Source organism: Gossypium arboreum, chromosome 8 (genome assembly GCF_025698485.1).
Source record: "Gossypium arboreum isolate Shixiya-1 chromosome 8, ASM2569848v2, whole genome shotgun sequence".
Lineage (NCBI taxonomy): Eukaryota > Viridiplantae > Streptophyta > Magnoliopsida > Malvales > Malvaceae > Gossypium > Gossypium arboreum.
Window position 1 is genome coordinate 7,311,619 of NC_069077.1, and position 14,349 is coordinate 7,325,967.

Genomic DNA, 14,349 nt, shown 5'->3' on the forward strand with positions numbered 1-14,349 from the left:
GTTGCATGACTTCTTTTTAATTGATTAACGATGTTCTTAATTTTTAATTCTTTTTGCTTCCTTTGTATATTTAAGTAAAAAATATTTTTACATATATATATATATATATATATATATCAAAACAGTGTTATAATGATTTAGCAAGTTTAACTTAATTGGCACTGTTGTTGCAAATAAATAATAAAATATGAATCTAACTATACCTAAACACATATTATCTTTAATTATAAATAACGGTAAAATTGTATAAAAAAACATGTTAAATTAGGGATTGGAAATTAGAAACATAACATTTTTTTTATGGGAAGCTCAATATTTGTGACCCCGATGATGTGTGGTGAGAATAATATTTCAGATATCAATTTTAGATTTTGAAAGGTAAGATCTTTGAGAGGATAATTATTCATTTAGTGAAGTTGATACAATATAAAAATTATATAACTATCTTTCATTATCAACAAAAGAATAAACAATGAAGATATATTTATCAACAAGGGGAAAAAATTTTGGCTATCAATGATCAAACTCTACATATGCACATCCTCAAATGGTGTGTTGGAGACATTAAGCTTTACGGGTATACCTAAAATAACAAAACAGGTGCTCGCATATAATGTTGAATCATACCGTTGACATTATGGCCTTGTTTGTTTCGGTTGATTGCGAGGTCCCTTGGGTTTAAGCAACATAGACATGGATCGCAGCCTGTTTGTTATCTCTGTAAATGATGGCCTTGATTCAGGATCAGGAGACCAGCATTGTTCCATCAGCTTTCTCCACTCGGGATCACAATGTTCTGGAATAGGAGGTCGAAGAGTGTTCTTCACTATCCCCCCTGCAATCATAGTTCACCAATTGAAAATAAAGCCAGATTTTTGGTGAAAAGCACAAGGTTTTTGTTTAGTGAAAAACTGGACAGGAAGGATGGTTAAGTGCATGCAGTTTTATGATATCGCTTCAATTTGATTACTTGAGTTGTTTGGGTTGCTGTTTTATACTATAGCAAAGAAAATGACGATCCACCAGTTTAGCAAACATATGCCCTCCACAGTGGAAGTAATATCATGTCAATCACTTTTTCATGCATGTATATTTTCTTGTTCACAATCGGGGCTATTAACATATTAGATAAATCAAAATCTTACCAATAATGGCACCGCAATGCATATCGGCATATGGCTCCTCCCCGGTCAAGATTTCCCACATTGAAATTCCAAATGAGAAAACATCAACCTGTCAAATTAAATATCATAAATTTTGGCTTTAATGAGCATCATTCTTTCCTTCACTGTGGCAAGACATATTAAATAATTAGAATACAGCTTTACTGACCTTTTCAGAAACCTTGGTGCTGCTACCATTTAGCAGTTCTGGTGCCATCCATGGGAGAGTTCCTCGCACACCTCCAGAAACTAGAGTATTGCGCTTGATTCTTGATAATCCAAAATCTCCAACCTACAGAACAATGAAGGTTTAAGGCTATTCTATTGTATACATATGATCAGCATTCATCTTGTGGACCAAAAATGATTTTGGACTTAACCAGAATTAAGAATTCCTTTTTCTGACCATTTATGGTTTTAATGTCACTGAAGGCACCTTGAAATCAAAATGTCTACTAGAGAGGAATTTGTCTTGATTACCTTGCATATGGGTCGTTGTGGGTCCCTTAGATTGACAAGCAAATTGTCACATTTCAGATCAAAATGGACAATGTTTTTGGCGTGCAAGTATTCCATGCCAAAAGCTGCACCCATGGCAATTGTGAGCCTTTTGTGAAGATCAAGTGATCTGCATAAGAATTCCAAAAAAAAAAAAAAACAGTAAGTACATTATTAACAAGTGAAGGACTATAGAATTGGGAGTGAAGATCAAGTGATCTGCATAAGGATTCCAAAAAAAAGAAAAACAGTAAGTGTATTATCAATGAATGAAGGACTATAAAATTGGGAGATTGAACCTATATTACCTTTCCTTCTTTGTTAGGACATTCCTAAGGGATCCATTCACCATATATTCAGTTACTGTTGCCAAGGTTCCTCCAATTCCATCTGGTACTACTCCATAAAATGCAACTACATTTGGATGATGCAGATTTGAGAGGATCTGTGCTTCTCTCCAGAAGTCTTTCATCTGGTACAGCCAAACATTCATCAGCTTCAGGCATGCAAAATAACTCAAACTGCAATGAAGAATAAGACTACAAAAGTGTTTAAAGGATCTTACTACCAATTCCCCTTTCTTCATGCTGTTACAATAGAAAAAAATGGAAGCAAAGGAGGGAAAAACGACCCAGCTCAAAATGCAGAGGACTCAATCTCTCTTACTCCCTGTATATTTTTAGCTGTTTCTGCCTTTCACGTTTAAGTTAGTTATCCCAGTCTTGCTCAGTCAACACTAAATCTAACCTGAAGGATAACAGAAGGCCATTTTCTACTTTCTTCCCAACACCCTCTATTTAAAATTTGAAGCAATGATGACAAAACACAGGCTAATCTTCCTAAAACAGGTGATTTGCAGAAGAACAGAATAAATATCACAGATAATCTCTTGTAATAAATGTCATAGCTTGCTACAAACAACTTTAACTCGAGAACTGACAAGCTTTATGAAAATAACAGAAGCAGATTATGAATCTCAAATTGCAGAATAACAATAGTGGGTATATTTCACTTTAACAGAATTCAAGAAAAGAAGAGCAAAGGTACCCCCATGAATTTGACTTCCATGACACAATAATAGTGCTAATATTTTACAGCCTCTTTATTGTGTTTTTTGGCTGAATCCCAGAATACAAATGCACTATCCAAATCCATCTAACCAGCAAAAATATTCCATTTTTCCCTCTCTAGAATTTTCAACACCCAAAGTTTGTACAACAGAATAACTAGTACAAATGAGAACGCCTGTCATGAATATTTACAAAGATAAAATTGCTTAGACATTAATCAAGCAAATGTTCATAAATAGATCAAATATGTACCCTAAATCATTATGAAGCATCTTATCAGATTCAATATCAACTCTCCTACTTAGGATTGCAAACTGGAAATAGAAGGGGAGAAAAGAAAGGAAATATTTCTGGAAACCCACCAGTCGATCTTGTTCTGATGATCTCCCAGAAAAGCAACTTTTCTTTATTCTCTTTATAGCAACATCTGTTCCCCTCCATTTTCCATGATAAACAGTTCCATACGTTCCAGATCCTAGCTCCCTTAGTTCTTCGAGATCAGCATCTTTTATAATCTGTCCACCAGAATCAGAAAAGTTTCAATCTCCTTCAGAAGCTAATTTTGCAAGCAAGGCGTAAAGTTAAAGGAGGGGATAATAGAGAATAGATAATTTTTTCAAATTTTTTGGTTACAAGAGAAAACAAGACTGGTAGTTGTAGAATCAAATCTTCTAACTAAACCACTAACCTTGTTGCCATACTAAAAGTAGATTAATAGCAATATTGTTGATTTTCAATGAAAAAAGAAAAAGAGGAAAGCTATGGGAGTTGATTTTAAAGATAATTACCAATATGCATGAAGTAAAAGTCATGGCAAGGGAAGGAGATGGAGAAAAGACAGAAAGAAGGGGAGAAACTCTGTAAACAAGATCAAATTACAAACTGATGCATAAGTTAATTTGCATGTTGTTCATTTGTGAAATCATGAGGATACCTTAATCAAACACATAATTAGAATTTCAATATAGACTAACTAAATGGAACCACATTCAAAAATAAATAAAAAAGAATGCTTTCCTAACTCGCCAATGGGGAAACTTTATATTTGCAGCTGAATTTTCACTGTAAAATTTTCACTAAACTACACTGCATGAACTTGTCACCTGTTATACAAGAAATTTTTATTGAAAACAGGTATAAATCAGTTCAGTACGGAACCTGCAAGCCATAGCTGTTGGCTTCCATTTCAGCTATCAGAGCATCACTGAATGTCTCATCCTTGTCTGGGTCATCAGCTGCAGCATCCTATGGACAAAGCCATGAAGATACCTAAGTTTACTAGCATCTAAACAGGTTAGTTGTACATGAAATTTAACTCGTCTTACCTCAAACTCAGATTCTGGAATGACATCCACCAAATCTTTAGCAATAGGAGAAACAATATCACTGCCAGTCACATCCACAGGTAGGACCATTGCAGATGAAACTTCAATCCTAGAAGGCACACTTGTGATCTCATCTTCAAAAATAACTACTGGATCTTGCTGGATTTGATGTTGGTTCACGCTTGCGGTTTCTGTCTGAGCAAATGTAAACTCTTCTACAATTGAATTCCCATGCACAGATCCTATGGGGGCCATCTTCCCAGCATTTTGGATGGGATAATTAAGGTCATCATCAATGAGAGAAAAGTCTCTCCTAGGAGCTGCATCCTTTGCTGGATTCTGTAACATAGACTGAAGGTCATCCTTGTCCACGTTTGAGCACAGATAAGAATCAATATTAACTGCAGATAGGTACAAATTGATTGAACTGATCAGCATATCTTCTTTAGATATATCCTTCTGACTTGAAACACACTGCAATTGTTGCGGTTTAACCAACAATGGGCCATTCAATGAATCAGAGATAAGAACACCCGCCAAACTCTCATCTTTTATGTCTTCCATGGTCTTTGGAAATAAGCATGTGACTTCAGGGTTGCTGGTGCCTGAAGTAATGCTCCCTTGTCCAACAATTACTTTCCCACTGAAATCACAACATTCAATTATATCATTTGTGGTTTTGTCCAAGGTCTGTGGATACTTTATGTTATCCTTAATATCCAAGGATGAAGTGACCATCTTCTGAGAGACTTGTGAATCTTTTTTCCAACTATCAATAGCAACACCAGAAGTTCGGCTGCATTCTGCATTAGATAATTTTTCGTTGCATACCATATTGCTGTCAGGGGTTCTCCACTCATAAAACTTTTCATCTTGATGCAAAACTGGATCAATTTTATCAGAGCTGTTACTGGCATCCAAGATTGTAGTATCATAGTTGTTAAGTGTCAGGAAAATGGATTTACTCAAATCAATTTTAGCTGTTTGGCACTTGTCATTACCATCATCAGCCCCCTTATGAATAGGTTTATTCCTGGATGAAGCGTCAGGATCTGGAGAAAAAATCAACATATCCGGTATTGAGTCTGATGTAGCTTCACTATCTGACAAATCATTTTCTGCCCAGGACTTCATTAGACCAATACTATCTTGTTGTTGCATCAACGTTTCCTGCACTACATTTGAAGCTGATCGAGTTGTTGCAAAATTTAAAGGGGAAGATGGGCTAGTTCCTTCTTGTGAATAGTAACCAGACCTTCCTCCAAGTTCCTGCAACTTTGAATCTGAAAATGCATGTGGCATGCCTGGGTGAGAGTCCATGGAATCAACAGATGCTGACAACAGGTTCAATGGATTGGCAGCTTGTGAGATAGGCCTCTCATGTGAGATACCATTGTAATCCCTATTATTTTTAATTAAAACTGAAAGGGAAGCGGAATTTGTGCTGGGATCAGGGTTTGATATCTGCCCTTCATATGGTTGGCATGTTTGGCTGGCATCAACCTTTATGTAAGGGAGACTATAATTCATCAAAGCTGGTGGAACCTGTTGAACTTGCTTGTATTTAGGATTTTCTATTCCACAGTTCTCAGAACTTAAGTGTCCTGTAATGAAGGAGCTGTTGCTTTCCATCCCGGAGTTATCACCAATTGCTTGTGCACAAACAGTGTTTGAATCTCCACGCTGGAAAGCTAGAGGAGAAATAGGTGGAGATGTAAATAGGGATCTGGTTGTATACTGGGAATCAAGGAAAACTTGAGATGGATGCAAGGCATTGAAACAACTCATAGTCTCCAAAGGGAGTAATGAAGTTGGACACCTTTTTAAAAAACTAGGGTTATGATCCAAAGCAGGTCCTAGTTGACTTCCTTCGCTGGGTAAACACTGCCCACCACAATTTTTCTTAGGACTATGATCTACCATCCCATTAACAGCTACCATGTAATGGTAATCAGGATTGCTCTGCTGAATGGTGCTAGCCTCAAGGGAAGGTGCATTTTCAGACTCCCCAAAAGGAATCAAAAATATCCTCAGCCTTTGAGAACCCTCAAGCTTTTCAAGCCCATTAAATTCCTCCATCATATTCTGAAGGTCTTCATCAGAAGAAACAGATATAAGGGCATCAAGATCCTCACCTGGAAGTTGGTACTTGATTGAATGAGGTTGGTTGAAAACATCTAATGTTTTCCTCACAAGCTCCTTCCAAGAAAGACATTTCTGAATGGAAATAATACGTGTCTCTCCCCCAACATATCTGAGTTTGCCATCGCTAGGCCTGGGCAATATTTTTCCACCAAAGCTGCAAAGAAGTTTCATTTTCCCAGATTGTGTTCCATCAGAAGCTCCCTGCCCACCAAAGTTGCTGGAACTAGGAGTGTCACATACATTAGTGGGTGTAGTAGCTGGTGCAGAGACATTCGGATGGCTCCTATCACAATTCAATTCACCGAAAGCCTTCCTTGCCACTTGTCCAATATCATCATCTTCCTTCTGGCATTTACTTAATTTTTCAACACAAGACCCATTTTCACTCTCTCTAAAAGACCCTTGCGCAGAAGAAAAATCAGAAAGATCAGAAACGCACTCAGAATCCATTCTTTTCAGCCCAAGAATTTGGGCTAAATCCTGATACATCAGCTCTTGGTTCTGGTTTTGGTTTATCCCAACTCTCTTTTCATGTATCTGAGCTGCATCTGGTATAGCAGGAATCCCTCTTGTGCCAACACATTCCTTAAGAAACTCCATGGAGAATTCCTCACCTGTCTGTACAGAGATATTATAATTATTTACATTCTTTGTTACACAGGGAACAGCAGATATATATTCTTGCTCAATCAATTGATCAGATGTGTTAGGCGCCTCCCTGATCATGTTCCTCAAACAAGTTCCTGGGTCAATTTACTTGCATAAACAATGTCTTAGCTTAGCTCCTCAAGCCACTCTTTTCCAGTTCAACCCATCAACCAGTAAAGCATAACGAAGATATTCTCATTTCAGCTAACATTCACAACCTCAGTCAAAATCTAGTATTCCCCTATGCATTACCTCCAAGTACTAATAGCTTAAACATCAAATCAAAACCAACAGACTTTCACACATCAGTAACTTCCTATCTCTACTATTTGCATCCCAATTTGCCTCAATCATGTAACAAAAGGAACATCACTTCCACTTTTACATAAATTAGGTACAATTTATTCACAATTTATTAGCATCTCTCGATCCAAGGCCAAATTTTAGCTAAATTTCTAAGTATGCAAATGCCTCTCTCGTCTACAGATTCCAGAATCAATCAGATCACCTTAGATCCAAACGAAGAAATATGAAAAACCAATCTAAAAACGAAAAACAAAACACTAAAATCTTATGTTTCATGATCGTCGCTCAGGATTACGTATACCGAAACCTAAAAAAAAGAAACAGCAAATATATATAAAAAAGAAATACATAATCAGCAAAGTTTCAACTGAAATTCAGTGGCATATCCATCAAAATTTTAAAAATATTAAACGAAATTACAACAAAATTAAAATAACAGTACCAGAAAATTTATGTGCTTCATAAAATCCATGTTTTGAGTTCTTGAGCTGACAATTTTTTTAGATTGGATCGAGAGAGGCAAACATTACAAAAAGAAAATAAACAAAAAAAAAAGAAGCCTAAAGCAGAAAAAAAGTAGAAAAATAAAAGGAAAATAAATGATAAAAGATGATAAATTGGAAATGGTGGAGAAGAGAGCGAAGCTTACGGCTGCAACTGGTGACAATCTCGAGCCTGCGAGAGCAGACATTGCCGAGAATTAAGCTTTCGCGTTAAAATTAATAATATTATTATAATAATAAATAAATATTAATTAGTTAAAATATTATTTTCTTTTAACCTTTTTTCAGTTTTAAGTAACTGTAACGGTTTTTTTCTAGTTATATTATAAAATAAGATGTAATATTATAATTATATTATATCCTACGTGTAGTTCTGATATTTGAAAGTATTAATATACCATTTGGTACTTGATTTTGACATAAATATTTAGTTTGGTACCTAAGTTTATTTTTGTCCCAATTTGATACTTGGGTCTGGCTTCAATATTCGCTTTAGTGCCTTGAATTTTCTTTTTTTCAGTTTGATACTTGAGTTTTGTTTTCCAGTTAAATATCTTAGTTTAACTTTAATGTTAAATTTAGTATCCGAGGTTTTTTTGTATCTCAATCAAATATCTATGATGTTGTTTATTAGAGCATTCATGTCAAATATTCATCAAACCATATGATGTTGTTTGGTCTAAGTACCTAATTGAACATTGAAACTAAATTCAAATACTAAATTGAGAAACTTAAGTATCAATTTGAACATTAAAAATGTATTCATATACTAAATAATATATTAACCCTATTTAGAAAAGTTTGCTTCCCTGTCCTTTTCACAAGTTCACCCTCTCAGATATTTTGAATTTTTCTTTATAAAGTATATCTTTCTTTGGTTTGGTATATAATATATATTATTTAATCTTAAAACAGGAAAGGTTACTATATATCTCATCCAAATATATTATATGTTATTTCTCTAATAAATCTTATAATTAGAGTTTTACTAAGTACACATAAATATGGATTGAGTACTAATTTGATTGGTGTATATATTTTTGATAATGTAGGAGAACATGATTTCAAGTGTTCTGAAGCATATTATATTCCTATTTATGGGTTGGAGAAGAACTGTAAGTATTGAAGTATATTATTTTTCTATTTATGGGTTGAAAAATAACTATGGGTAGTTTTAAATATTATCTCAACCAGAGTAGATATAATCAAAATTTATAATATGATTTTAACACATAAATAAACTTGTGAATAAGTTTTATTTGTATTTATTTTATTTAATAAACAAATGTGAAAATCTTATTCTTATATGTTTATTCAATTCGATAAAAAAAAAAACATGGACAAATGAAAATGGAATTATTCGCAAGGGTGAGACGAAACCTAGGAAGAAATAATTGGCCTTAAACTGGACGGCAGAGATTGTCGTTGCTGCCATGATTTTCTCTAGCACCAACCAACCTCTTCCACAAGTTTTACAATGATGTTATACGACAACGCTTTGTTCTATTGATGTAGTTGTCCACGTCCTTATGACATCACTTCGTTGTCCTCCAATACTTCAATTGGATGATTCTTCCCAACTTGGTCTAATTTCATTTTTGTCCCTATCAGTGCTTCAATTTCACAATTTTCCTTAATTTTAGTACCTCATGATATGATATTTTAAATCTGTATCATATCATCATTTTAATTTTTTAAGCAATGGCATGACATAATATTAGACTGTCATGACATCATATAGATTAATATTGGAAAAAATTATCAAGTTTAGTGACTAAAGTGGATAAAAAAAATTCAAGGACCAATTTAAAAAATTTTGTTAAATTTAATGACTAAATGTTATTTTATCCCTTTATATAGTGTTTGCTAGGAATGTTCATGGACCAAACTAAATTAGGCCGAATTCCAGCTCCAAAAAAAAAAAAATCGGTTCAAGCTCAAGCATGATCCACTTAAGTTTGTCTAAATGATCTATTTTGTTAGTTGAAACATAATAAAAATTTATTAAAATTTATTTATAAAAATATATATTATTAATTTTAAACAATAAAATGGTTGTTCGGGCGGATACAAGTGGAAAAATATAAACCCGCATTTAACCTAAAGAGGTATGGATTCAACTTTCGAATACCCTACTATCTACGCTGAAATTTGATTTAAAAACCAAAAAACAGAAAGATAATAAAGTTTTGATATCATGGCCAATAGGGTTCATTATTTGCAATTGATATGAGTGAGTTTTGTTTAATTATATTTTGATTTTCGTTCATTTATATTATTTTGATTCGATTTTCTAACTATATGAATACATGTTTGTAATTGTATTGTACTTGTTATTAAAATATATTTTTACTTGTAAACTATTAATAAATGGATAATAATAAGGAATTGAGCCAAGCTGAAATTTTACCTTGGGCATATCACTTTAGGCTCACGAGACATCATCCATGCTCTGAATTGATGAGGGTTCTTAAACAATAGGGTAAATTTCATTGCAGGTCACTCTAAAATAGTGTTATTTTTATTTTAGTCACTTTAAATTATTTTTGGTCAATTTTAGTTACTTTAATTAAGATAATTGGTCGAATTGGCTACTGTCATTATAAATCCATTAGTCCACAACTAGATTACGGACATGACTTTTTCTTTTTTACTTTTGACTAAAATTAGGAATCTCTCTATAATTGGTTAAAACACTTTTTTTTTCCTGTTTTCTGCAATATAAGTACCACCAATTTTTATCACCATCCAACACCCACCCTAACAACCTCCGATCCATGTCACCGCCCATCCCTTGCTCCCCATCTCTATTGCTCCTCAGTTCGTCATAAGAACCACATTTCATCATAGGGGTGTACAATTGCGTTTTGACACTTGTACGAATTAGTGTAGAAATACAACCGGACAAACTCTTGGTCAGATACTATCGGTAAACTATAGGTGAAGTTGGAGTGAAAAACACGGGCAATCATGTAAGGAACTAGGTGTAATAGCCCGATTTTGGGTTTAGTCGGAACAGTGGTTTCGGGACCACAAACCCGACGAAAAAAAAAATTATTTTTATTATATTTTTATAGTCTATAAATTTATGAAAATATTTCGTAAAAATTTTATTCGAAAATTTTGACGTTTGAGCACTCAATTTAGTCAAAAGGACTAAATTGTAAAAAGTGCAAAAGTTGAGTTCTTTATATATGAGGTGCCTAATTGTTATGAGTTTTAAATTGAAAGTCCTTATGTGACAATTATTCCTTTAATAAGTTAGTGAATGGATATTTGTTTGGTATTTTTGAAATTTGGTTGAAATAAAAGGGTAATTTTGTAAATTAATTAAAATAACCTAATAAGACAAATGATAAAACTATCATTTTTTTCATTCTTTCTTCTTCAACCGTGGAAAGAACAGAAAATAGCAGCCATGGATGAGCTCCATTCGGCCAAGCTTTTATGGCTTATATAGATGATGAAAATTGAGACTTGGACCTAGAACGGAAAGAAATCGATTTATGGACGAGTATGTCCTTTTCACATTTGTGGTATCGAGGTAAGTTCGTATGTAAACAATACCATGCTATACATGTATTTAAATGTTATCATTACATGAATTGTACAGATATTAATGTGTATGTAATTAATAGAAATATGATAAGACAAAGCCTTAATAGACGAGGAAAAATCCCGTTTGAACCTTAGGAATAGAATAGGATACGAGTGACAATTAGTATTCCAAGTGTTCAACGGGCAATCCAAGGAAAGAGTTAATGATGGTCTCAATGAGGTAAGTCATTGGTGAGTATGCACTCGAGTTATGTTACGAGTTGTGCAAGTATGTATACTAATCCTATGAGAATGCCTTGATATGTGATGATCTATGATGCATAATATGTATTCTTACCATGATGGATAAAATGGTGTTGTATTAATATTATGAACAATGATCATGAATGAGTAATTTAGCCTTGACAGATTTGAGTTACTGCAGTAGTGTAACTTTGAAAATACACTAAAAATAGTGGAAAATGAGTTAGAGGCAGAATAAAATATGGGATTAAAGCTTAATGAGTCTATTTTCACATGAAAGAAACAGAGGAAGAAAAAGAATTCCATATTGTTTGATATTTGAATTCTTGTGAAACAGGGTCTGAATGAATTCGAGATCCCCTGTTCTAACTTTAGAAATTCACCAAAAATTGTACAAAAATTATTAAGAGTTATACCTTACATGAATGGATTCCTTATTGAGTCTATTTTTATGGGGAATAAACGGCATGGTCGTTGGAATTTTGTACAGGGAGAAATTTAGTTTGTAGTGTACAGGGGTCAGAGTGGTCATACCCTGAAACAGGGGAGACTTTAACTAATAAACTGTACTATTTGGCTTAACCAAAAATTCTGGAAATTTTATGGAAAAAAAGAAAATAAGTCTAGTTTCAGGGAAAATTAACAGAACTTAATTCGGAGTTTCGTAGCTCCAGATATAAATAATTTAGTGACTGTTGCTCAGAAAGACAGCTTGTAGTGAACTTGAAAATATGTTGTAAACATTGATAAAACAAGTTAATGAGTTGCTTATTGTTTTCATATGAACTTACTAAGCGAAAGCTTACCCCCTTCTTTCCCATGTTTTCTAGAGTTCCAGGTTAGCTCGGGTTGGAGGCCGTCAGAGATATTATCACCCTATCGAGTTAACGTTATCGGAGTAAGTAAACTCAAGTGATTCGAGTCTATGGCATGTATAGGGTTTTAATGTGAGTATGTAATATTATGATTTAGCCAAAGGCATTGGCTTGTTATTAAGGTAGTATTAGTCATGTAAATTGGCCTATGTCGGCTAATGACGTTATGGGCCCATATGATTATTCTTATGCATTTATGTTATTATTTCTTGTGATGTGGCTTACAACATGTATGCCTAGAGATTGAATTGAGATTCATTGATGAGCTAGTAACTAATGCAGGATTAAGTGATTGGTAAATAGTTAATAATGCTTCATGAATGGTTTGTGATGTAATGATAGTTATGTCTAGTATGTGGTAATGATATGGGCAAATTCTATAATATTTATTACATAAGAAAATAACTTGAGCATATCATGTTTGTAGATGTTTAAGAGCTCATTTATGCCACGTTGTATGTTATTGGATAAGTATGTATCTATGCATGTGGTGTGAGAGTGACAAAAGGCTTGATAATTAGACTATTTCTGGCCACACGGCCTGAGCACATGGGCGTGTGAAGCCTTAACGCAAGAGATTTTTCTAAGTTTTTCATGAGTTCTCGATTGGGTCCCGAACCGCCCCGAATGCATGTATTGGGCTTCGTAAGCTCGCATAAGGGACAAATTGCATGTGAAAAGAAAAGTTTTTAATTATTTGAGATTTCATGGCCCTGTTTAGTATGGAAGTGTTAGTAAAAGTCAGGTAGCACCTCGAACCCCGTCCCGGCGTCGGATGCGGGCGAGGGGTGTTACACTAGGAGTACTGCCGGCTCTTGTGTGGCAGCTAGGGAGATGATGAATTTTTCAGTTCCGGTGAGTAACTTGGGTCTGATATCCCAAGTCCATTTTTTTATTATTGTTATAAGATAGCTCGTATTTTCACTGCAATTTAAGAGAATCTTCTTAGTTGGGACATAGTCAACACCTAAGACAAGGTGAAAGAGTAGCAACAAGGTGGCTAAAACAGTAATAAGCTTGGTAAAGGATTAAGTAGCAACTGAGTTCTTCATGGACTCGGTACGAGATCTAGGGAAGGAAAAAAGGTTCAATCTTTAAGAACAAATGAAAAAGACCAAAGGAAACCCAAAATTTCTTAATTAGAAAAGGCGAAAGATATGAAAGATTTAGAGGGAAAACGAGAAGCTAGTTGAAGAACAATAATCAGGAAAAAAATAAAAACAAAAGATACGGGCTTTGAAATAAATTTCCCTCTAAGGCTAAAGCTTAACATAAATATTAATTTAATGGGATAAATTTCAAAATTATATGTAAACTTTAGTTTAATGTATAATTCTATACAGGAATTGAAACATGTATCATAAACTTTAATTTTATATAATTTTATATATAAAATTTTAATTTGATTTAATTCTAATAAATTAATAATATAATTATCAATCAAACATGTCCAAGGAATTAGATTTTTTATAATAAAAAAACATGTAATTAAATTACACTTTCTACCCATTGAAAGTCGGATCTTGCAGAAATCGTCTTCCACTTTGGGCAAATGAAATGCTTAAATATAAAATGGAGTAATATCATGATAGTCCCTGAAAACTTATCAAAATTTCAATGTAGTCTATCAACTTTAAAATTTATCAAAATTTTGATATGGTCCCTCCACTTATAAATTTTATTTTCTAAATTAAAAAGTACTAAAAATTATAATAAGAAATTTAAAATATTAAAATATTGGAATACAATTACTTTTAAAATATAGGAATATAAAATTTACTAGTTAAAACCTATATGTTACTTTTAAACTTACAAAGTAGTTTTAATATTGGTATTCTTTTACTAATAATAAAAATTACAAAATTATAATTTTATATTGGATGGGCTATATTGAAAATTTGACATACATTCAAGGGTCATTTATGATATTATAATTCTGTAATTATTATTAGTAAAAAATATCAATATTAAAACTATTTTGTAAGTTTAAAAGTAAGATATAGGTTTCAATTTAA

At 33.5% G+C, this 14,349-nt stretch overlaps 1 protein-coding gene and 1 long non-coding RNA gene across 4 annotated transcripts; one reads left to right on the forward strand and one right to left on the reverse strand.

Moving 5' to 3' along the window:
• Positions 1-384: 384 nt before the first annotated feature.
• On the reverse strand, positions 385-7,909 carry LOC108470194 (uncharacterized). 3 transcript variants are annotated; one of them, XM_053031596.1, is made up of 10 exons: positions 7,805-7,884; positions 7,598-7,643; positions 4,057-6,819; positions 3,890-3,976; positions 3,094-3,246; positions 1,970-2,133; positions 1,644-1,791; positions 1,333-1,455; positions 1,146-1,233; positions 385-835 (listed from the first exon to the last, which is right to left on the reverse strand). In XM_053031596.1, exons 2-10 carry the CDS (start codon positions 7,625-7,627, stop codon positions 636-638), a joined length of 3,756 nt encoding a protein of 1,251 aa, XP_052887556.1. In that variant the 5' UTR covers positions 7,628-7,643; positions 7,805-7,884; the 3' UTR covers positions 385-635. The 3 variants fall into 3 exon arrangements, with proteins under 3 accessions (XP_052887556.1, XP_052887555.1, XP_052887557.1); XM_053031595.1 differs by lacking the exon at positions 7,598-7,643 and having other exon boundaries at positions 7,805-7,909; XM_053031597.1 differs by lacking the exon at positions 7,598-7,643 and having other exon boundaries at positions 4,057-6,815; positions 7,805-7,879.
• Positions 7,910-11,033: 3,124 nt separating this feature from the next.
• On the forward strand, positions 11,034-12,644 carry LOC128296378 (uncharacterized). The gene is made up of 2 exons (XR_008286991.1): positions 11,034-11,202; positions 12,290-12,644. It is a non-coding gene; the product is annotated as an uncharacterized LOC128296378 (long non-coding RNA).
• The last annotated feature ends 1,705 nt before the right edge of the window (positions 12,645-14,349 follow it).

Excerpts from the sequence above, each read along its gene's own strand:
- LOC108470194 (XM_053031595.1), bottom strand. The coding sequence starts at position 7,846 with ATGTCTGCTCTCGCAGGCTCGAGATTGTCACCAGTTGCAGCC. Across the intron at positions 1,792-1,969 it reads GTCCTAACAAAGAAGGAAAG|ATCACTTGATCTTCACAAAA; the intron begins GTAATATAGGTT and ends ATTCTTATGCAG. Across the intron at positions 1,456-1,643 it reads CACAACGACCCATATGCAAG|GTTGGAGATTTTGGATTATC; the intron begins GTAATCAAGACA and ends ATTGTTCTGTAG.